The sequence below is a fragment of the Notothenia coriiceps genome, unplaced genomic scaffold, assembly GCF_000735185.1.
Source record: "Notothenia coriiceps isolate Sejong01 unplaced genomic scaffold, NC01 NC01_scaffold00037826, whole genome shotgun sequence".
Taxonomy (NCBI): Eukaryota; Metazoa; Chordata; class Actinopteri; order Perciformes; family Nototheniidae; genus Notothenia; species Notothenia coriiceps.
Genome location: NW_011370527.1, coordinates 45878 through 71034, shown reverse-complemented (window position 1 = coordinate 71034; position 25157 = coordinate 45878). Strand labels below are relative to the sequence as shown.

The window sequence follows — 25157 nt, the reverse complement described above, 5'->3', positions numbered from 1 at the left end:
GCTGCAAAGTCTTCTACTACAGTAGCGCTGTTCCCTAATTGGCAAATGGCGTGACCTAACTTCCTGCCAAGAGATAAGCGAAAGGAGGGCACAAAACGTGCTCAGGACAAAATGGGCGATGCTACGAAGTGCAGTATTCTTGACAGGTCAGTGGCATCGCTGGAACACAGACACAGCTTGTCTCTGCTGGTGGCCATCTCATTAGAAGTGCCTTGTTATTCCACAACCTGTCTTCATTTCGCAGCCAATTGTGGCAGTTTCCGAAGTGTCATTCCATGATGTTTGCAAAGTTAGAAAAGCAAGCAAAACAAAATCAGGGGGCTCCTCACTGGCTCGTGTCCAATACTCTGCATATCACAGATACCAAGAAGGCGTTGAAGTAAATCTCTGGATTTAGAAAGGGAGGGGGAGGCCTCTTCAACCATTTTCCATTAGGGGCCTCAGGGATGGATGGGATGAAGAATGGGGCTCACAAAGACGTGATTACTAGGACACTTGGAATGACACCGTGCTTGGTGACTTTGCGTTAGTTCTGCCAGCAACATGCACTGACTCTTTTTCCATTTCGCCAGCCGATGTAGAGCTACAAATCAAAAGGAATGTCTTTCTGGAGCTTACAAAATGACAAACATAGCCATCTGTCTCTTCACTGGTTGTCCTCTACTGACACAGTCATTTCCACAGCCACCAGATGGACACAGAACAGATGCTGGTATTGCTGTTGAACTTTCATCATCTCAGGGACTGTTTGCGTTGGGTTTAACCTGATAAATACCCTGTTCCTTGTGTTTTTCTTTCACAAACTATCTAAATATTTCACTAAATATGCGGTACTTTGACTATGTTGACTAACGTTTTGTGGAAAATTATCTTAATGTTAGGCCATCAAACTTACAGAGATCCTAATGGAGGAACCAGGCAGGATGGTGTTCTCTAATGCATCTACGTTTGATGCAGTTTCCTCTGGGAAGGACCCAATGTATTCCGTTCATCAGACACTATACTTGGTTTAATATTCAACTTGTCACGTTCATGTGGGAATTTCTATCAATTTAAAGTTAATAGCTGAGTCTGAGTAAGTAAACCTCCTCTTATTCTTAGGGGATAACTTTGATTTAGAAGTGAGGAGATATAATATGGTATATATTGCGTAATGAAGCAATATACGGTCAGCATGGCATATGACTATTAATAAGGCCTGTTTTAGACTAATGAAGACACAGTAGTGTTGACACATTGCACTATTAAAAGGATGCAAATCAATCAGTGTCCCAGTCCTTTCTCTCATCTGAAGTTTGCTGACCTTGCTCTGAGAAGCACCTGATTCTGCTGCACATTTTCAAGTGTTTTTGTGAAGGGGTTGCAGTTTGGTGAACATATTTTGGTTATAAAACTAATAATAACAGCATCATAATAAAAGATGACAGTTAAAGCGTTGATTTCCCCCTTGTGGGATGGTAAACAAGACCACATTCTGTTCATTTAACTTTTGTTTTGTATATGATCAATTGCACAATGGACCTACAGTAAAATAATCAAATACAAATAGTAAAAACGACTTTTGCTTTTCATGCAAAGAACTGATAATAATGGAAAAGTCATACTCAGTGTTCTCCGAACAGTCCCTGACTGCTTATTGGTGACATAATATAGATTAAGCGCCCTATAAAAGGAGAAAAAAAACATATTGAGAGGACTGGAGAGGTCTTATTCTCAGTTTCGGACTACGACTGGCAGATAATTTCACTCTTTATAATTGGATTGCGTGGTTATTTACTTCAGGAGCTTAAAAGAACCAACAAACCAATAAAATAGCTATATTGAGTCTCCGGGCTTTTTCTGCTGACTGATGACTTCCAAGGTGGCTTTTGCTTTGCTAAGCTCGTCTTGTCCATTTTCTTATTGGTGATCTGTCATGGTCAGCCCCTCCTCCTCTGTCCCACACTCTGCTGCCATTGTTCCAGAGGACATTTATTTAGTCGACCTTGTAAAATATCACTACGCTCCCTCCACTGTGTTCACATTGAAACACCCTCGTGTCTCCGTGCTGATGTTTTTCTTTTCTTTTGTCCCCTAGTTTTGCAAGGGAATGGAAAGGTAATGGGGTTGAGAAATGACAGGGCACTGGGGATGGTCCATGTCGATGTTGGTGTGGGGAGACAGATGTTGTCCCATGAGGTCAGGGGACCATTCATCTCCTGATCGCGGTGCTCAGCACTTTTAAACAAAATGCCATTAACCATTAAACCATGTATTGTTCTTTGTTCTTTGGAATTTACTTCCTGTGCCTCTATCCCACAGCTGTCCCTTTTGGATAAGAACCTTTCCCCTTTGAAAATAATTGTTTAGTTAGTTTAATTTAGAGAACATCACTTTTTGAATTGAATGCATCTGAGGTCACTTTTATAGAAATCCATTCTGAGCTTGTCTTCTGTTGAATATTTCAGCCATGCACCTTTTTGGATTAAACTGGCACCTGCAGCCCATGCAGAGACAGATGTACCAGCTGTCAGAGGACAATACAAGTGGCCTACCTTTACCCACGGACCTGAGCTTGCCCCCCCTAGGCAACACAGGATTGGGATTACCTGATCGCAGAGGAAAAGATGAGAGTAAGTGCTTTTTTTTATATAGACAATGTCCTATTTTAAATGCAGATGATATTCTTTTTAAATGTATGTTTACGTAACCCAAACTAAATAGTGATGTGATGTTTTGGGGATGATTTTGTATGAATCTCAATTTGCTGGGGTATTCTGCACCAAATCAGAAAATAAACTGCAAGGATGCAAAAAAAAGGTTTTTCAAATCTTAAAGTTTGCAGATGACATTTTGGAGCAAGTTTGTTATTATTGTGTCATCCAGTTTCACATTGTGTTCACTCGTCTCCATGGTATGCAAAGAGATCTGCATTGTAATCCTATGAAAGTTGTTGTAAGTGGGAAAGTGTTATTTGTTCCTGGAGGGAGAAAATGGGGCAGCTTAAGGGACTGAGTATCCAGGGGCTGGAGGGGGATTAGCCACTCTGTCCTCCTCAGAACGGATGTGATCCTTTCATCTCCTAGTCCGGACTGCCTTTCCTGGCAGGCAAAGAAAGCATGCGCTCACCCCTCGGTACCAAGTGCTCGACTCCAGGAAACTTTGCTCTGTTCCATTCTCCAACAAATGGGCCCAGATTTAGCCATGCGATTTGTCGCTGGCAGACGACAATAGGTAGAAGATGGGGTCATTACCATATAGATGGATCCAGGAGTTGTCTTTTTCATTTACCAGACAGCAGAAAGTGTGTTTAGCTAACAACAAGCATGACTACAGCTGAGCTGAGAGCCTGCGTGGCAGCTGTTGCTGATAGGAAATCAATAGCCATAGTTTTCTAAATAAGTCTTATTCTGCACTGCTGTCACCAGAAACACTGATGAGCTATCTCATGTTTTATCAAAGGGATGCAGAAGTGTACTCTGTTGACATTCAGTCAAGTTTCTGTCTCTCTATGAGATGGCTTTCCTTCAACACATTATGCTGTAGTTAAGCTTGCAGAACAACAACCATTTATTTAACCACGAGGCCCATTATCACTGTTCTCGGCTTATGATTTATTTAAACTGCCTGATGAGTATGCCATTACTGTGTGGCATAAATTCAAACACAGCCCAACATGTGGAAAATGAGTCTGTGTCGTCGCATTATGTAAAGCCCAGATCCTCAGACGGGGAGCGTGCCATGTTTACTCTGATAAAAAACGTTGCCATTGATGGACTTTTGAGAACACCGCCATCTGCCGTGCCACGTGTAACCTCAAGCCGTGTCTGCCACCAAGTCCTGGGGGCAGTTTGTATGGATGTCTGCTTTAATAGACATCGGTGCGGAAATGAGCTCATCTACATGGGCAAACAGATGTTTCCATTTCCACAGAGTCCAATGTAAGGTGTATTATAGAGCATATGGACACGTTTTGGCAGTGAATGTGCTATTACCTGAGCTGGGACTATCATAAGAGATCCCTCTCTGATATAATTACAATTCTCACTTTACCAGTTTAAATTCACGTGGAGATGTATTTAATCGCAGCGTTTAAGCTGTTGCAATTTTCTCCACTATTTCTCAAACTATTTTTCACTCCATATGTTCACCATTAACAACTTTGATGAACGCTATTCATGATTAATGATTTAATGACTCAAATGCACCAGGTATGAAAGATTCCGGAGTATTACATTATTTTATTTTGAACCCAATGTTTGTGTTTGGCATGTCAGAAGAGTTGGCATGTCAGAAGAGTTGACAACACCTGAGCCTATAACTGGAATTGTTTTTGAGCACCAGACTGATGTTCAATGTTCTTCGTTACTCCCCCTCACTGCAATCGGGACCAGAATTGCTGCCAATCGTCAGAGGGGGTCATTCATAATGTTTTTGTTCTTCTTCTAACTGTCAGGGATGTGATTGAATATCTGTGATATGGTCAGACTATCATGCTTCAGCAGACTGACTCCCTCTGCCCTCCACATCCTGGATTAATGGTGTGATCTCTTTGACCGATTTGCTTTGTGTGCATTGCAGGCAAATTGGACAGCTTGTTCCCTGATGACAGCTATATAGATATGGGGGAGATTGACGTTGGGCGCAAGGTCGTGCAGCAGATTCCTCCTGGTATCTTCTGGAGGGCCCAGGTCTTCATTGATCATCCCATGTACCTGAAGTTTAATGTGTCCCTGAGCAAAGATGCCTTAGTGGGAGTCTACGGGAGAAGAGGCCTACCTCCTTCACACACACAGGTGGGAGATATGTGAAAGTCACTGACATAGATGAATGTGTTACTAGTCTTTTCTGTTTTTAAATCTAAATGTTTTCAGGGTTTAAGTTGTCTTACCACTTACTGTAAGAATCCGTATTTTGGTTGTGAAACACTAGTAAATTGTAAATGAGTGTGTTAAATAATTTACAATCGATGTCTTCTAAGTATAGGGATTTAGCTCCTTTTTCCATTCTTGCCCTGCCACCGAATATAAATTGGGATATTGTTTGAAAAAATCTATCCAACCATATAGGAGTGTTTCATGAATACCAACCAATTCATAAATCTCTCTATTATATTACGATTGACTTGCATAAGGGATTTATGGCACATTTCTTTTCAGGTTCAATGTCACCAATGAATCACACCACGACGCGGGGCTCAGCAGGGGCCAAGAAAGGCAGCTTTTTCTCTACACTAATTTTCCATCTATGTGCAGCACAGTCAGATATATAATGTTATTAATCACAACTGACTGTTGCTTCACAGAGTTTAGATTCCTGCTCTAAATGTAACTGCAGTTCAATAATTTGTTCATGCCCGGATTCTTCTTTGCATTAATGTCCAATGTAATGTATATTTCAGTCAGAGGATCATGCTGTCTCTTCTCTCTACTTTGACTTTGAAGAAAATATTCTGTGCTGTGTCAGATTGCACGTAGAGTAGCAGCTGAGTGAAGACTCTCTTCCTTATGGAGATGAAAATAATATGCCGGGTCATTGGTATGCATCGGGTCACTACTGATGTGAAGAAAATGGTTGCAGATGTTATTTAGTAAACTTACATTTCCCCCCATGTCTTCCCTCTTTTCACTTTAATACTTTCAAACAAGGCTTTCATATAAGATGTGTGGATTAAGACATTATCTCAGCCCATCCAGCCGCCATGTGCCAAGACTAACTCAAGCTCTCCTCGAATGATGAGTTATTCATGCAGACCAAATGATGCTCTGCTATAAAGAGGGCTGAAAGCACTCAAGTCTCATGTGTCACTCTAATGGCGTGTCTGCGGTCCGTCCATCAGTCTTTCTCACTTTCTGTGTGTCTGTCCGCAGTTTGACTTTGTGGAGCTTCTGGATGGGCGGCGGCTCCTGGCCCAGGACGTCCGAGGTCTTGAGGGTCCCGTGGTTATGCAGAGGAGCCTGGCCCCCATCACCACACACGACACAGGCTTTATCCAGTACATGGACTCGGGCATCTGGCACCTCGCCATCTACAACGACGGAAAAGACACGGAAACTGTCTCCTACCTCACCACTGCCATAGGTGAGCGCCCTGGGCATGACCTGCTGCAGAAACCTGTAATAGCAATCCCCATAATCCCTATAATATGAACCAGCAGCACTCTACCGAAAAACTTGGGGCATAAGTCAGAGACAATTTTTGGCAGATTTCAGTAACCAAGGAAAGTGCGGGTTAATCAAGGTGAAGTTTGAGTATGACAAAAATCAGGACATCAGTGCTATCCTGCCATGCCCCTGAGTGGGGCATTGAGAGATCATAATATCCTCATTAGCCTGAGTGTCTTCCGCAGAATCAGGGGTCCAGCTTCTGGGAACCATTTGCATACAATTCAAAGTATGATTGTACCCTCCTGCTAGTGCCATTTTTTGATCACAATTTGCTCCAATTTCCATCTACTTTCCATATATCAAAGTAGCAAAGATTTTTTTCCCTCCTCTGACTAAGTGTGTGTGGCACGCGGCTGTGTTCACACATACGTCCTTCTATGAGGAGGTGATTTTCGTTTTGTACGCTCCTCTTTGTTCCCCCTAAAGTGCCTTTGATTGGCACTGCTGTATCAGGCAAGGTGTGAGAGGGCCCGAGGTGTCGACTTTCACAGGGATGGCAGCTGGGAGCTGTTCTCACATGTTCTTTAATTAAAAGCTCCTGGGCCACAGTCCATCTGTGACGAGGGGCTGTGCCAGGCAGCAGATCGATGAGGAGCTGTCCTCAACACCAATGTAACACCAAGTGGAGACAGGCAAGAGATGACCCCCCGCCTAGCTGTGCAAACAACAGCTGTAATTCAATACTTAATAGATGATATGACACAGAGAGGGGGAGTCAGGGCAGCATGTTTAGTTTTGCTTATTTCTTCTCGACTGGGTGACCACGAGGGCCATCTGCGGTTCATATTTGAGAAAACACGACTAAATCAGGTATTGTGGGCAACACATGGGAACGGGGCGGGGATGGGGTGTGGCAGAGTTAGTCAGCGCTATGTTCTGCCTCTGTTCATTTGTATCAGAGCTGATCTGCCCACAGGAGCTCAGAGGGAGGCAGAGGGGCCCTTTCTAAAATGGGTCACCGGTTAAGTGCCCTTCAGCAGAAATTGAATCTCACCAACTGCCTGAATTGTATTGAGCCATGGAGGGATAGAGTTGACCTTCAGACAGAACAGCCCAGCCATAGAAATATATGTGAACAATAACTAGAACAGGCGCTCTGAGAGACCATGCGGCATTGTTTATAAGACACTAACAGTCAAATTATTTTAGTGCTTCTGACAGTGTTGGAAGGAAAATATGTCTCATTTTACTGTCAGCGAGGCCCGTTGTGCTCTTCGCATTCATTAAATAAAAAGTTTACTTGTAGCAAATAACCATGCTATAATACATCTGGGGGGGGGTTGGAGCGTCCGTGTGTTTAATGCTCCTCCTCATTACTTGGCGGTGGCTCCATGGCAATGTGAAATGTGTCCCCCTGAATGTTTTTTATCACAGCCCTCTGGAGCATGAAGCCATTTGTCCCTTGCTGCCTGGTGCCAGACATGTTTCAGCCCAGACATGGCTTCCTTTACTGGCCAAGCAAAGCAAAGGGAATCAAAAAGCCAGCGCCAACGTCTTATTCTATATCCTGTCTCACTATATAGCCCAGGCTCTCTCTGTAGACAACCACCCATCATTCCAAGGTGCTGAGCATCCTCTCAGAGTATGGCAAGGCGCTGATTAAAACTGCCTGCTGCACGCTTCTCCGTCCTCACCCGCCGGAGAGACTCGCACAATAGTTAGCTCCCCTGATGTGAAAGGGTAATGAATTTCAATGAAGCTCTGCTTGAATCCATGATTTATGCGTTGGCCTATGTCGAGTATGTGGCTAAGAGATATTCATGGCCTTCCCTTCCTGCTCTCAGAGGAAACACGCCCAATAGACATGGGAACTGCGCAATCTACCAAACTGCGTCAGCGAGGGAGCACGGCAGTTCACTATAACTCAATTAAATACATTCGATTTGACGGTTTGTTGATCACTAAAAGAAATACCCGTGATGGATAAAGATAAGATAACCTATAATTAGAGACACATTCATGAATGCCTGCCCCCTTAATATGTCAGTAGATTGCAGATTAAGCTTGATCTTTCACTTCACTGACTTGGTTTAGTGAACATTAAATTACAACCCTGCTTAGCTTTACTGTCCCTTTATACGTGAGCTGTAAAATTAAAAGCAAGAATCTCTACTGAATAATTCTACTTCTGGGAGGCATTTAATGGCCACACATACTGCTGGTTTCACTAGCTTTGAGCACGAATAACCAAGAGTCTTACTGTAGTTACCGTAGATATTCTTGTTGGAATCTATCTAAAACCCACCAAAATGGGGATTTTCTTCCACCACCCTGGAGGAAAGTCTCCCCAGCATCCCCTCACTAACCCAACATGGCAAAGTCCGCAGCACAGAAAGCATCAGCAGCATTTCTCTGCTCACTATCTCTCTATTTCTTCTCTGCCTCCATCTCTTTCTCTCTTTGTCTCTTCTCTCTGTCTTGCGTTGCATCCTCAGTGATGATTGACTCTCCAGAGTAAAGGGAAGCTGAATCCATGGCTCACATTTCTAGCCCTTTGTGGAGCACAAGAGAGTCTTTGTTCAGTAAGTTTTGCCTCAGAGCCCCGGCTGCCTGAAGGCAATGGACAAGATTGAATATTTTTCAGCACCATTGCAGGCCTAATTTAGTGAGCATCGTGTTTCAGAGCTCTGCTGCAGAGCGCCTTAGTGGTCACTCTCATTTTTAATAAAAGCCAGAACATGGTAGTAGAAATAATTATTTTGCCGATTTATTTGATTTAGTTAGAAGGATCAATAAAGAAATGAATGTGTTGTGCTGATTGTTGGCATCTCACAGAACTGCAGAAGAAAGAAAGATAATAATATGCCACATAATCAATGTGAGGCTGTGCATACAACAATCCATGAACACCATGTGGCTAAATGGAGTAAAACTGCGCTTTCAAAGAAATTGGCTTATCTTTATATGCTAAATATACTTACGTATATACAAAATATATTTATAAAAGGGGGAGATATATATGCAATTAGTACATTATATTCTTGAAATGTCAGAGATAAAAATGTTTTAAAGTTGAGTTTACTGTATAAGAATGCACACATTACAGTCACATTAAGATTTAAATAGTTCCAGCAATTCTTCATAATTTCTACATCACGGTCATCTTGTACCTACAATTTCATTTGAAAGTTATATTTGTTTTGGTCTAAGGCTTGCAATTGTCTCCCAAGCTTCTATTCATAAGGACATGTCAAAAGATAGCACTTTTATTTGTTGTATAGTGGCTGTTTTGTGATCATGGTGAGGTGTGCAGGGTCTACTTTTTGGATCAGAGGGAATCACTGAGAGTCTGTGATCAAATCCCACATCATTTGATTTGAGCCCAACTACATTTAGATGAGATGCCAAGATTCCTTTTCAACAACCCAGTGTTATTTTCCATTGTTATATTTATTTATTTATTTATTTTTGAAAACAGAACTGGTTGCCAGATTTTTTTTAAAAGCCCAATTGATGAAAAACAACTGTTGTCAATGACCCACAAAAGGGCATTCAACACTGTAAATCACTATTATTAAGTCCACAAAACAGAAAAGGTAGATCAAAAAGAAGTGTGATGAATAGAGAAAACAGGGGCACAAAGCAGTCTCCCTGTCTACTCTGTTACTGCCAATACCTAGAGCAGGCTAACCACAGTAGGTGGGAGTAGTGGGAAAAGGCAGTGCTGCTGATGCTTCAAATCGCCTGGTTGCAGTGTGCCAGAAAAGCATCAAATTGTGTTTGTCAAATGATGCATGCCACTTATCACATGCAGTGAGTTCTGGGATTCTGAGAATTCATTTGCTTTGTGACGTTTTAGTAGAAGCCCTAATGATGAGAAGTTGTTTACTCTTTTAGTTTCTCCCACCAATTGAGAGGGGGGGGGGAGACATTAGTAACACTCCAAAATGTTTTTGCACTTAAATAGAAATGTTTACAGGACCAGGGCCTGTGCTTATCACTGTCATTAGCAAAGGGATAATCATCAGCCCAAAGAAAATGAGTGGGAGGAAAATTGTTTTTCAAAGCACATTACTCAGAAAGGCTCTTGATTGCTTTCTTGCAGAGTCTATTGATGACTGTCCCAGTAACTGCTTTGGGAACGGGGACTGTGTGGCTGGAACATGCCACTGCTTTTTAGGATTCAAAGGACCGGACTGTGGGCGAGGTGAGTCCATTTTCATAATGTCTTTATTGATTCATGTCAGTCATACATTTGTTTTATTGGATATCGACCAAATGATGTTCACCAGGACCAGAACAAAGCCATTTTAATAACTTTGTATTATATTTCTCAAATTAGGTTAAGCAGTACTACTTCAGATGATGCATCTCAACCTCTCCTAATGAACTATTGCTTAAAATATATCTTGAAAAGTATATAGAAAAATTAGACTTAAATTACAGAGGCTAGGCTCCTAGGCTGCATTGCTTTCTCACCAAATCAAAAGAACGACTTTAGGAAGTGTGTTTAAATGCTAGTAATTTCCGTTGACACATTTAAACACATAATGCCATCTGTTATCCATCTGCACAGCATTTTACACTTTTTATTCTGTTATTTTTTTATTCTCAACCGCCATTGTGCAGATATCTGTTGGTTGGTTTTGTGAGAGTCACATCTGCACTGAATGACAAAGTGCAGTAATGTGTGCTGCAAATTGTACCCTCCCTAGAAAGGAAACCTTTTACCATTTAGCTCAGAAGCTCTTTGTCAGACGGAGACTTTAGCACACACTCACTATTCTTTGAAGCTATGGTTGAAGGGGTCCATTCAAATGGATGTATGCTGTCTGCTCTTTTCAAAGCTGCCTGTCCAGTGCTGTGCAGTGGGAATGGTCAATACCTTAAAGGTCGCTGCATGTGTCACAGCGGCTGGAAGGGCTCCGAGTGTGACGTTCCCACCAACCAGTGCATTGACATCACATGCAGCAGCCATGGGACGTGCATCGTGGGAACCTGTATCTGCAACCCGGGCTACAAGGGTGAAAACTGTGAAGAAGGTGATTGTTTTGATAAGTCATGGTAATGTATCCTACACGTATAAAGTCCTACACATAACGGCTGTTGTTACTGCCATCTTAACTCGACATTTTAATAAAATACTCATAATGGGAAAGGCTATTAAGTCGGTATGGCTTATTTAACTGTCTTTCCTGTAGTAAAGACGGGTCATTCTTTATGAAGATCGTTATAGCTACAACACTTCACAATATGGTGACTTCTCCTGTATAAATCATGGATATAAGGCATTAGGTTAATCGGAACGGCCCATTTATTGCCTGAAATTCACACGCAAAGTCTGATGTTAATCCATTGGGAAACTCCACATTCATGATGCTGGATCCAGCTTGACCAGATAACATTGAAGGAGCCATTGTGTTTGCCAGCTCTTGAAGGCTCTCAATTCAAGATGAAAAATGGACCCTGTGAGTTTGATAAATGAGGGTTTGTGACATCCATAGGCGCCCATTCTATTTTGGGTGGAGCCATAAGGAGTGGAGGGGGAATGTGGACGAGGACCCTTTAACATTTTTACCTTTCTTCCGTGCGACCTTCAGCCACAATGATTAATTGCCAGGAGCGACTCTCTTGTCAGTTAGCCTATGATCTTTGTGCCTTGTGCCCAAACCATCTGCTAAGAGGCACCAGATCCTGTTTGTCTTCCTATGACGGCCTTTACACCCATTTATGTCATGGTAAAGAGGAGCTGCCATGGCGCGGCCTGCTGCTCTCCGTGGCTAGACATTGCTCCTGCTCGGGGCCCACTGGCCATCTGTGTGTACCATGCTTGCTAGAAAGAATGTAATTATTTTAACTACTTGCTCCCACAACTCTTGTGTCTTACAAAGTAAGCGCTCATTTAGCAAGATGTCAAGGGAAGGGATGCCATAGAACCAGGTATTAATTAGACATTTGCATACTAATTAAACTCCACCAAAAAGCAGAAGAGAGACAGTGTTCTTCAGATAGTCTGTAAACTAGAGTGCAGTTGCCCCAGGCTTTAGCTAAGTTACCCTGTTTTTTTCCCAGCATTAAGGCACCCTCCCTATTTGAAGCGATTTTCAATATGAGTTGATGGAGCTGTGCCAGCAGGAGCGTAGGCAGTACCTGTTGTTTGATACCATAAGCCCTCGTGCCATTCAATTAGTTTGACTGTAAATCTTGTCTCCAGTTTAAAGAAAGTAGGCCTTCTTGTGTAATTCTCTGTGTGCAGCTGAGCTATGGCCCACTGCACTTGCCATTCGGCTCAGCCTCAAACAGAGACGCCAGGTTGCCTCTGAAAGAGGGAAACAGCAGGTGACTGGTGTGTCTGACACTGTCTCTTTGGAACCCTTTTAGTGGACTGCATGGATCCAACATGCTCAGGCCGAGGGGTATGTGTCCAGGGAGAATGCCACTGCTTTGTGGGCTGGGGCGGGCCAGGCTGTGAGAGCCCCCGGGCCTCCTGCATGGACCAGTGCTCCGGACACGGGGCGTTCCTGGCAGACACCGGAACCTGCAGCTGTGATCCCAACTGGACGGGCCACGACTGCTCTACAGGTGAGTGCTTCCCTCTGGTCAGAGCAAACATGGGCAGGATTCCCCTTCACAGATCAGAGCTGATTTAGCTGTGATTACCAAATATAAAAAACAATGTATTCAGAGAAAATAGGGCATTCTCCTAATTAAATTAGCTTTTTAATAAACTTAATAATAAATAATTCAGCAGGTTATTAAAGATGTATTGTAATTTTACTAGTTTAAGATTAGGCCCTTGGATTCAATTAAATAAAAACCCCAGTCATAGCTTTATTTTGAGTAATACACTTCTAAAATTATGTTATCTCTTAGACTTATCCTCAACAACTGTCAAATACTCCCCAAATCAGTAAATATTTTTCAGTATCACTTAACTCTGAAGGCTTGCAAGTTTAATTGAATACCTCACAACTGACAAACTGCGACATCATGTAATAACATCTCGGCCAGTTTATCTCTGGTAAAATCCTGGTCTATTTGTCGGAATGTTTCTTCCCAGGCTTGATTCAATATAATAAATAATTGCTAGACTCCTCACAGAAGTAAACAATTGTGACTATGTTAAAATAAAAATTGCTCACATACAAAAGCCTCAATTATTCACATCAGTGATTATTTAGAAGCCCACATCGAGCAATCACACTCTGGTAGATGTTGCTGTAAATACATTTCTTCTCTGAGCCAGAGAAAAGAGGGAAACGCTCATAGCAGGGATATTGTCAGAGGCATGATCTAATGCAAGTTAATGCTCTTTCTTGAGTTCTGGCTTTCTTCGCGTTGGCACAAGGCTTACAGCTGATGATAGCTCTTTCTGCTCCAGAGGATTGTTCCCATTGTGTTCATTTTGTCCATGGGGAATTTTCTCTCTTGGTAGTCAAGAATAGGCTGAGCAGAAGATACACTTTCACCGCTAGAATATACCTTCTTTAGGCTCCGAGGATAAAAAAAAGTCCCGTACAATTTTGTTCAGCTCAGACAGCCATCTCTCTGCTCACATTTATCAGGGAAGTATTTTACTACAAAACCACAGTGCACTCTGTAGCTTATCGTTAAAGAGCTGTCAAGTATAGGTATATAACATTACTTACTCTGTGTTGGCAGATTTAAAACTTCCATATATTTCATTTAAGTGTAGCCAACCCCAGAACTGTATATACGCTTACCAGGGCTGGGCAATATATCAATAGTGATTTTGTAATAGGGGACAGCACATTGTCTTACATTTTGGATATCGTAATACCGCATCAGTGTCTTTTCCTGACTTTTTATAATAAATGTTTAACTTGTTTAAAGTATCTGACATTATAACCACATTACAGCTGATTATTAAAAAAGTTATTTATGTAAATGTTTCGTGAAATCCCTGATAGTCAACCCTAAAATATCCTTCATCCCTTCATATCAGTGTATTTCATCAGAAATGTCATAATATTTGATTATATCACCCAGCACTATTACCTACACATATGAATGCTCATATGAGAGCATATTCTCATGTTGGTTATTCCCTGGCAGAATAAAGCTGTAGCTCAGTTTGAACAGGCCCCCAATGTGGTGATAATCAGTATCAGCTCTGATTTAGTAGAAACTGATACAGTAGCTGCTTTCCTTTGGACAACATCATTTGTATTCTCACCAAATATTTCTGAAATGATCCAGCAGTCACTTGGATCCAGGAATCCTCTCATATTCCAAGCAGACACAATGACCTATTAGGTAATCCCCGGGATTTTGAGGGAAATGGGCAGTTAGTCTGAGTTTGCCTCGCAGAGAAAGAGCTCTGTAAATGATGATGAGTTGGCTCCTTATCCTCCTTTATCCCGTTCATTGTACAGCTTTCTGTGCTCTAATACTACACTAAGCCTGGTTGTGGGGCAGTACAGCTAGCAGCCTGTAACCTTGCTGTCTGGGGGGTGAACAAAGAGATGGCAAGCTTTCAATATGTCTTTCAAGATTCTTTAACCCCCCCCTCCCCGTATAGTTTTAGGGCACAAACTCATTTTCTCATGTGGCTTTGGAACTGTGAAACCTGTGTGTGCACAGTTGGTAGTAATGCGATTACAAACCATAAAACAATGCCTGAGGTTTATGTCCTTTAATATGTGTGTTTTCTTATGCCATTCTCCCACCCAGAGGAAAGTTTGTTTACAAGGCCCTTTAGTGCAAATGGTAACAGCCATCATGGGGATGGGGGTATTTCTCACTGCGGACTCCTCTGGCCACGGATAATGAGGGTTTGCCTTCGGGCTGTAATTGCATCTTTCTCACGTTAAAGGTTTCTCCTTTGTTCCGAGTGAGCAGTTGTCTCGCATTCAGTTTGAGTCTATTTTCTCTTAGCAGTACAGTATGTGTGCTAGAAACAGGACAGGACCTAGCAGTGTCGGATTTAGCATTTTGTTTTTTCAGCTTAATGAGATCACTCAAAAGGTTCATTGTATTCATTAGCACCTCCTATTTAGCTTTGTTAATATTGTCTTTAGAGGATAACTCATAGTGGCATAGTTCAACAATAAATCGACTGATGAGAGGAATCCTGATAACCTGTGTTTGCATATGTAAGGTTTTTTGTTTGTGTGTGTTTAAGCATTCATAAGGGGCACTGATTGAAACACTGCTAAAATGGTGAACCTCTAAATCAAAAGTCAGATGTAACATTAGCATTTGCATAGTTTAACAAAGTACTGAGCTCTAATTAGCATTACATTTTTTTTTTTTACGCTCTTTAAAAAAACACTAAAATTAGATCGGTAACAGTGACAAAATACCCACTGTATATGCAGTAATTGACTTATTGAAAGATTGTACCTTCAGTTTGGTCCCCTGTGGTCATATTTAAATGGCTTGGCTAATAAGTCATGGATACAGGGCTATTGTTCCTCCTGCTAAGCCCCCCTTTTTTACATAATTGTTAATTAAGAGGTTAACATTTCAATGGGATTCATAATAAATATGTCATTGTTTAATTTCTTTAAGCTTTCCTCATGTCATACTCTCTTTCGAGTCCATGAGACGGGGGTAATGTCCCAGTCTGTATCGCAGCCTGTCAGGGTGGTCTTTCAGCTGCCACACAAAAGCGCCGGCAAGGCTTTAATGTGCTTTCCCTGTCTCTCAGTTTTTCTCCATTCCGTGAATGTAATTCTTCCTCTGGTACACATCACTTAGGTAGAATAAAAACAGCATATTTTCATCCCAGGCCTTTAATCATGCCTTGAATAACTCTGTAGAGTTTGATTTCCTGCCTATATCCCATATACATTTAACAAAGCAATGAACACAGCACGTACAACAAATAAACTATATTTCGTTTTATAGTTTCATCAAAATGCTAGTGCTGATTTTTCAATTGTATTGAAAAAGAAGTTCCAGCTGTGTATGTTTTCCTATTTTCCCCTTATGTGCCAGAAAGAGGTGAATTTACTAAAAGGAAACAAGGCAAGGAGAAGAATAAGTCTGCTAAGGTCACCACAATCCTTGTCTTCTCTTTATAATGGACTTATTAGATTTGTATTGTCAAACAGGATTGCCCCTTATGAGGTGCAAGAATGTCTTTTCAGCTGCCATCAGACAAGGTAGTGGAGCGTGGCCGCCTTGCCTTGACAATAACTCTTGGATTTGTCTTTTCTTCACCCTTGCTGCCTCGTCTTCCCTTTACATCCCACTTCCACCCCCCCTTCCTTCCTTCTGTCTGTCTTTCCCCACTCTCTTTTTTGTCTTTTTCTGTGTCCCTGTCTCCCACAGAGATTTGTGCAGCGGACTGTGGTGGTCATGGCATTTGTGTGTCGGGCACCTGTCGCTGTGACGACGGCTGGATGGGCACCGGGTGTGACCAGAGGGCGTGTCACCCTCGCTGCAACGAACATGGCACTTGCAGGGACGGCAAATGTGAATGCAGTCCGGGATGGAACGGAGAGCACTGCACTATTGGTAGGATGGGAAGAGGTTTTGGTTTGGGTGGTGGTCATTGTGTGTGTGTGTTTGGAGGGTCAACAAAGGCGTAGGCCGTCTGTCTGTCTGTGTGTGTATGAAGCGCTGGGTGTGAGGGGAATGGTTCCAGTTTGAGAAGAGAGGGAAAAGCATGCTTAATTGAATCAGTGCAACTCAGTAAAGCATGAACAGGTTTACTCAAGGATCTGAGGCTTGCCTTCATGCATTTTAATGTGGGAATGTGCTAAGGTGTCCTTTTATTTTACTCATCCTTTTCCTCATCCCTCTCTTTTCTCCCTTTTCATTTGCTATTTATTTCAAATGTTTACATGTGGGTCATCATCCCTTTTAGCGCTTTGTTTATCATGCCATCAATTGTTCTTTTGTAAACGCTTGCAGGAGTTAAGTTTAAAAGACCTTGACAGAATGTCAAGAGTTTCTTACTAACCGTGGCTTATTTAAACCTAAAAACAAAGTTTTGACAGGATTTTCATTGTGTTGCTAGAGAGGAAAGTCATGAAGTGCTCTGTGTTTTGTAGTAGGTTTTGTAATCCTTTAGCAAAGTATGCCAGCAGTGGTTCAGAGGTTGATAATGCTGGCTCTTTGTAGTCTTGCTAGAATCCTTGTCAGACAGAAAAGGCAAGAGGTAAAAGGAGCCAAGTGAACTTTGCAAAGTGAACTCTACGCTTTGTATCTCATAAATACAATATATTTGCAATTTCGTAGTTTCTGAATAGGTTACTCATTGTGAGCTCTGCTTTTTTTTAAAGAACCAGTGGCTGCAGTGATCGGTCAATATTCAACAGACACATAGCCAGTCTGTTTGTGACCTCTCTCTACTGTTCATAACTCACTGACCAAGGAAGGATTCTTGAGTTCTGAAGTTTGACATTATTATTGGTGAAGTGTAACTTGAGCTCATTAATAGGAGTATTTTAATGCCCTGAGCTTCATAGCATTTCATGCCAGGACTGTCAAACCTCCTCTTAACATAAGAGGAGGTTTGGACAGGAGGACATGCTATATGATGCCTGCTTTGCAAGATTGCAACTCTACCATTATTCCCTGTATTTCATCAATTCCCTTCTCTTCTATCTGTTGTTCTTTACTTTGTTCTACTGCTATACAAAATATGTGGCAATAATGTAACATGTGATGCATTCATCTACAGTAAGTGGAACTACCCAGCCACTACTTTATTGACAGTTGCCACCTAACGTTATAGCTTACTCATTGTTATTCTATGATAAAGCACTCAAGCATTACATAAAAACGATGGCCCTTCTTCCCCTCTGCCACAGCATTTCAATGAGCAGAAATGTACAACTCCCACGCATATAAGTCACTATGGAGATGGGAAAATCTGAAAATGCTAGTCTTATAGATGAAAGCTTTATTCCATATTCAAATAGATAAAGATAATTTACCCTCACAGAATTCTCATGCATATCTCGGGGCAAAGCTGCTTGAGTACAGAGCCTTTACTCAGTCTTGTGAATGTTTCATATGCTGGCCTTACATTATTGATGGGCCTTTTATAAGTGCCATATTGAGATCCCCACTCCCTCGACAAGAATATTCCTCAGTGTCATCCATTACGAAGCCAAAGATCTCAATTTAAATCAATTGTCATTATCGAGAGCTCTGTGTTGGCCCCCAGCCCCGTGCTGTGGAGCAGCCGAAGCCTCTGGTGACCTCATTGCCCGTAGAGGTGTTTCAAGATTAAAAGAGCTTTTTGTTTTACATCCTGACCCCCTGTACGATATTGCTAGAGAGATTTAAGGGCGGTAATATGTGCATCAATCACGTTGCTTTTGAAATACTCCCATAAGATATGCCGACGATCCTGGCAGTTGATAAATGTGGACAGATTAAAATGTTCTGCCTGAACATAATACTTTGTTACCCTCTCTCCCTCTCTTTCTTTATGTCTTTCTCTTTCTCAGTGTTCCACCATCCCCCCCTTAGTTTTTCTCCCATCTCATCCCTCTCCCTCTGTGTTGGATCGTATTTGTTGTGTTGCTTGTAATGCATGGCTTTGCTTCATGGCTGCACCTTTTTTTTGTGTTGTATTTCCCTTTTGTAATGTAAACTAACACCTTGGCCTGCTGTCTTGTCATGGAAGTGGCACTGTTCAAACCTCCCTTATATGTCCTGTCTTTTATCTCCCAAGCTCACTATCTGGATAAGGTAGTGAAAGGTATGGCATTCCTCCTTCCTTCTATTTTTGTCCTCCTTCCATTGTAACTCCAGCCAGCATTAACAAATCATGCACACACACCATGCTCTTCCCCTGCATTGACATATGCAAACACTATGCACCTCTTCTCGCCTCAAACAGCTCATTTGAAAGATCCCCACCTCCCATCAACTTTGTTTTGCCATATTGTCACACAGTAATCTCCACTTAGCACTTTCGCACCTGGTGAGTCAAGTAGTGCACCTCTCTATACGTGTTGAATATTTGGTCTGTGTGCGGCCTTGCTTTCTCAATAGGGGGGTGTTGGGAGAGGGGGTTTCATAACCTGCGCTATGCATTATGGATGAGTCTGCAGCTGTGAGCAGGGCCTGATAGGTGCTGAGGCCGCATCCTCTCTAATTAAGAGAGTTCATGGTCTGGTTGGTGCAGGGCAAGCAGGGGGTGGAGGCTCTGCAGCAACCCTGCCTTTCTGCCTTCAGCACCCTCCCTCACTCTCACTGTGTCCTTGGTAATGGACCACCTGGCAACGGAGCGTCTGCCAGAGGAGTCCTTGGAACACTTGCAGCCTCACGTTTGGAGCTGTTGCAGGGGCTCAGCAGGGGCTCCTCTCTGAAAAGGCCTGCCAATTAAGTTGAACCGGTGCCAACAGAGAGCAGATCTTTATTTATCCTTGTAATAAACATTCTGAGCTTACTAATCATCCGTCTCCACTGGTCCAACCAGAGTTCCTTTGTCCATGTCCTCCATAAAAGGAAGGCTAATGTCCAAAACGTGTCCAGGAGGCAGGACACTTTCTAATGGTATTAGCATTCAACTGTGAGCCCCTTTCCTCGGGGAGACAGCGAAAACAAAAATGAAATATAATTATTTATTTTTTCGTACAATTTTTTAAATAGCCTAGAATTGATCCACATTATTCAATAGTGCAGCAGACTCTCATACAATCCCATGCTATGCGTCATACACATTAATAAAAGGAAACGATTGAGTTTGCACAATTGCCATCTGCCATTTGTTCATTCTTGGACAAGGACCATCATGGCTAAAAGCTTTACTCTCTCTATTATTTAGCTCAAGTAAAATATGATGGAGTGGCTTTTCCATATTAGAAAAACAGGAGAAGGTTGGGGATATTTGGCAATATTTTGTCAAAGTTGTTCCAACATATACAAATGTAGTTCTGATTCATCTTTTTAAAACCCCCATCTTTTATTAATAAATGTGCATGTATCTTGACTCATGCCATTATACTGTGCTTCAGCTGTATTGCGACAACCAAAATGCGACTTCAGCTAACCATGTGATCTACAACGCCAATCTATTCTTAGCACTTCTTCTACCTTTTAGCTTACTTAATACTTAAATACACACATCTGTTTCATTCCCGTCACTCTTTCTCTCTTGATCTGATGTTTCTCACTTTTACACATGTCCCATTCACCGCTCCCTTCCTCTTCCCACTCTCTCATTCTCACACTCCTGTTCTCCCTGTGTGATTTAAGAGCTTTGAGACAGCCGCCCCAGTCTCTTTAGTTGATAAAATGGGTCAGCTTAGCATTCTCTCTATCAAGGCACAACTATGCAAACGGTGACAGTCGTGCGTTTGATATCTTGAGATGTTACCCTCTGCCTCTGCTTCAGCGAGGGGATACGAATAACAAGGCAGCAGATAAATGCCAAACAGCCCTAGCAAAATGGGGCAGATAATCCTCTGTTCTAGGCCCTTGTGAAGACCGGAGAGAACCAGAGAGATGTTTCACCTGTCGGTCTGCTCCAGCCCGCTTTGAACTCCCCTGGGGTCACATGCCCTGGTACACAGCCCAACGCACTCACCTGCATAATAGTATTGTCCTCCAACTGTTTTATTTTCTACTTCCCTTAATGACAGGACACGCACTCCCCCTGAAGGGATAATGTTATTGATTACCAAAAATATCCTGGAGACAACTTGTTAAAAGAAAATAGAGCAAATAATGACACAAGCTTTATTCAATGCTGTTTGTTATACCACATTCGTTTTTTGCAGACAACTTTAACAGTAACGCTTTAATCATAATGGCGGTTACATTTGAAAATCACATATAAACAGTTCTTATTATGAGCAGGAATGCCAGTATGTGCTCTCATTATCCAGATTTAGTAGCAAAGATACAGGAGGCCAATCTACTGTAGTAATGAGTGAATATTGATTTAGAAAGATCCCTCTTTATCTGATTTTACTGCACAGCGATATTAGAAACTTCACAAAAGGTGTATTAAATTAATCAACTTCAGCCGAGAGTCATTATAGCCACCCTCGCCCATTTAAAATCCTTACATAATTTGAGTCTGTTGCTGTCAGAGAAATAGAAGCCACAATCAAGCCCACATTGTAATCATTGTGTTATGGTTGGTGCGTGTTTACAAACACTATACCGTATTTATCTGTTACCCACTAAGCCTGCTTTAATAATTATTCTGTGCTGACGTCTGTTTTTGTCCTTTTTTGCTTCACAGAGGGCTGCCCTGGTTTGTGCAATGGAAATGGTAGGTGCACTCTGGGTAACAATGGCTGGTTCTGTGTGTGCCAGCTGGGCTGGAGGGGCAATGGCTGTGACACCTCAATGGAAACTGCATGCAGTGATGTCAAAGACAACGATGGAGGTAAAATCACAAACAACACACACAGTAATGCCTTCTTACACTGGCTAATAATCAACAGGGACTCTTTACTGGACATGATTTGACTAAATAATACACTTTTTGTGCTTGAGAATATACTGTCCCTGCTTTATGCTTTCCAGGCTCAGTTGTACAATTATGCAGGGGTGGTGAGGATGAGGAATGGTTTGCAGTCAATCACCTGGACAACAGGTTTTTATTAAAAAGCAGAGTAGTAGCCTGCAGCCCTGAGCAGGCGCTGGCCCCAGGAGGAAGTCTCTGCTCTGCCCTCTAACTCGCCCCGAGCAGAGCCAGGCACACACACAAAGCCGGCCGGGGGGTTGCACCTCTCTGGGGGCCTAGTGGAAGACGTGTCTTCCTTTCTTCCAGACCTCATTTAATGGGCTTGAGCTATGTGCTAGCATCCCTTATTCATGTAGAGACTGTGTCCCCCCCCCCCCCATCCCTGTGCAGGAACTACAAGCCCTTCACTGGCAAACAAGGGGTGCTCTTGGGGAGTTGACTGACTCCTGACAGCAGGGTTTATTTTTATCACCCATCTGGCCAGATAGGTCCCTGAAAGCAAAGGGTAGCGAGTCCAATGACCCACTTTAGCAAAGTAAAGTGCATTGCACAGCAGCTCTTTCTGTCTCTTGTAATTTAATCTAAATTAAAGACAGAGAACCTCAAGCAGTTCTAGAGGTGTTCAAGTATTCTCCAGGATGAGATGTTCATAATGTGGCTTTACTCCTGTAATAAAAGAGCAGTCAAAATGAATAATGCCCCAGTGGCTCAAACATATACGCTTAGGTTATTTTTGCCAGGTGTGCATCCAGGCTGTTGTATAATTACAGAGTGTGTGTGGGACTTGTTTGACCTTGTCAGATGGCCTAGTGGACTGCATGGATCCAGACTGCTGTCTGCAGGCAACCTGTCACACCACCTCTCTGTGCGTTGGCTCGCCGGACCCCCTGGACATCATCCAGGAGACGCAGATGTCCTCTACACAGAGCAACCTGCAGACTTTCTACGACCGGGTGCACTTCCTGGTGGGCAGAGACAGCACCCACATCATCCCTGGTGCCAACCCCTTCGACGGCAAGTGAGTGACTCGTGCTTTTCTCTCCCCAGACACCACGCAGTGCTACATCCTGTAGGTCGGACAAATCTGTTTTCTCCTGTCATGTCAGTTTGAAAATGAATTTGAGTGCTCGACTTTGATTCTATACTCTCATTTCAATTAGATTAAACAGTGATTTCGTCTGAATTTGTATTATGGCTAACATTTGTTTTAAGCAATGACATTTCAGCTGCAAGCAAATATCAATCAGTGGCTTTTATTATTTATGTAGGCCAGTGCAATTAAGATGCTAAGGTTATCTCACAGCAAATGGCAGAAAACGTAAGAAAAACCCCAAACTAATATGTCTGCGATATTGGCAGTTGAGGCTGAAATAGGCATTGACTGTTGGTGTGAATGGGTAGTAGGATGATGGACAGATGACGATAGACAAATATAGAATATGGCAAAAGGCAGATAGCATTCCTTTCCTTGAAAGGCATCTCATATTCATGTATTGTGATTACTTTTACTGTAATCCATCTGAGGCCCACTCCCAGAGGCAGAGTCCACGACACCCCAGCCATGGAATCTGAGGCGCTTTCATATCAGGCAGGATGGCTGTCAGGGTCCCATAAGACTCCCCTGCCTCTTTTTCCTTTGTCTCCTTCTCTTTTCATCTTTAATCGCTTGTGATTCTGTGTCACCTTATTTGCATTCCACTTGCTTATGGATCTCTCTCATCTCGGCTTATTATTATACTCCTGTGAAACAAACAGACAACAGTCAGAACAAAAATAAATTGAGAAACATTTGAGAACATTTCACATTTTGTCTCTGGTAGAAAAGTGTGTCAAATGTCAAAAACAGTGGACATATCAAACAAATTCACCAGCATAGAGATGGTACTTTAAGTGTTTTTAATATGTTTTTCAAATTTATGGCACATGGTTATTGTTACAGACATTCCTATTTTTAGTCCAGCAGAGCTGTTGCTTTGTCCTTGAAGGGACAATAGATTTGCAATTACTGTAGCTTTGCAAGATCATTTCCATTAGTAGATTTAGCTAAACAGCATATCTTTGTTATGGATGCTTTTTCCAATGTGTGGATAAATGTTTGCTACCCCAATGGTGCCCATCTTACCTCTCTGTTTGCAGTAAAACATGTTTTTATTTCTGAAATTACATATTCAGCATGTGTTACCTTCATTTCTTAGTCATCAGACCGAAATCACCCAGTTCGCAGTGAGATAAAAAAAAAAGATTACTTCAACTGTCATCAAACTCTGCCTGATCCTGAACTATTTGCCGTCGTGTCAGCCCATACTTGAGAAAAAGCACATGTAACACACATTGTGACATTTTGCCTCATTGACATTTTTCTGGCTCTCGAGAACCACTCAACATTTTGCAGTTCTTCACTGGACAGAGGACGAGGCGCAGAGGGTTGAGTAATACTCCTGTCGCTCTCACAAGAAGATGCAGCCATAAATAAGTAAAGTCAAGAATCCAGAGATGAACTGCAAGATTGGAGGCCTCAGCTCACCTAAAAATATCATTGATAATCTATTATTCATGCTGGGTATTCATTCCCCACCCACTGACAGATATGTGCGATTATGACAGGGTGCTCTAGGCTTCAGATGAGCCTTACAGGCACGCTTTCAGCATCTTCCTGATATGCCTACCCTGGTCACCTGATCATCTTTTTATTGATCCATTAACCGCTTCCTCATGCTAGTAGACATGTTGGAGTGCTATTTCTGATGTTTCCCACCACAAAAAGCTGCAAAGGTGCCACTGAATAAAGCATCTGCCACTGCATAAAACGTCTCGACTCTCCACCATGACACATAATACAAGAGACTGCCGAGGCCCAGCAGCGGATGCTGGCTTGAATAGTAAACAGGGACTTGTCTATGGAACAATTTGGCCTACGATTTATAGCTGGCTTTTAACAGCATGCAGAGCTGTTCACTTCATTTACAGGCTTGCTTTTTTTTTGTTATTTTATTTAGAACTCTTTTATTAGCATTAGGCCATTAGTTTCAGAAAACGTGTTTGTTTACTTCTCTGTGTTTGCTAGGCCTTTTAGCAGCGTTACAATTTGGAGAGCTAAAAATTGACGATGACGTCTCCTAATTTGACCTTACTCCTCGGTGTGCTTGGTAACATACAAGGCGGGGAAAGAGTGCTGCGGTAACATTTGCATAAGGGTTTGCCCTACAATCAGGTAATTTGCGTAGATAATTATGTTTTTGTTTGCTGGGATGGTATTCATCATTTAAAGTTATCTCTACTTAGGCCTGGCATGCATTTTTTATTCTGTCTGAAAGCCTACTGAGCAGCGTAGCTCTTTAATAACTACACGCTAATGTGAACTGTTGTATGTCTTTGAAGCTTATTTGTGAAATGATCTTCGTATCAAAGGTCTTTCAATTTCATAAAAAATCTTTTATTTTCGTTTTTGCTTATTGTGAAATTGATTGAGTCAGTTCGGAACAGCTTGTTCGAATGATGCAAATTCATCATGTCAAAAGTACGTGAAGCGATGAGGAGTATCAGCTTCATGCATTAACATAACTTACATGACATCAATGATAAAATCCGAGGACTTGACTAGAATAAGACTTGTTATCCATAATACTCCTTCTTTAAAAAACATGAACTAGAGATGATTTCCA

At 42.1% G+C, this 25157-nt stretch overlaps 1 protein-coding gene across 2 annotated transcripts in view; it reads left to right on the top strand.

Moving 5' to 3' along the window:
* The window catches only part of tenm4 (teneurin transmembrane protein 4), a 129978-nt gene that overhangs the window by 60767 nt on the left and 44054 nt on the right, over nucleotides 1-25157 (top strand). The window contains exons 3-12 of one of the 2 annotated variants that reach the window (XM_010797350.1): nucleotides 2448-2612; nucleotides 4561-4775; nucleotides 5850-6060; nucleotides 10192-10293; nucleotides 10934-11128; nucleotides 12468-12668; nucleotides 16386-16571; nucleotides 18745-18771; nucleotides 21268-21414; nucleotides 22297-22513. In XM_010797350.1, the coding sequence (XP_010795652.1) occupies nucleotides 2448-2612; nucleotides 4561-4775; nucleotides 5850-6060; nucleotides 10192-10293; nucleotides 10934-11128; nucleotides 12468-12668; nucleotides 16386-16571; nucleotides 18745-18771; nucleotides 21268-21414; nucleotides 22297-22513 (1666 nt within the window). The remainder of the gene's footprint in view (nucleotides 1-2447; nucleotides 2613-4560; nucleotides 4776-5849; nucleotides 6061-10191; nucleotides 10294-10933; nucleotides 11129-12467; nucleotides 12669-16385; nucleotides 16572-18744; nucleotides 18772-21267; nucleotides 21415-22296; nucleotides 22514-25157) is intronic. The other variant, XM_010797349.1, reaches the window with a different exon arrangement.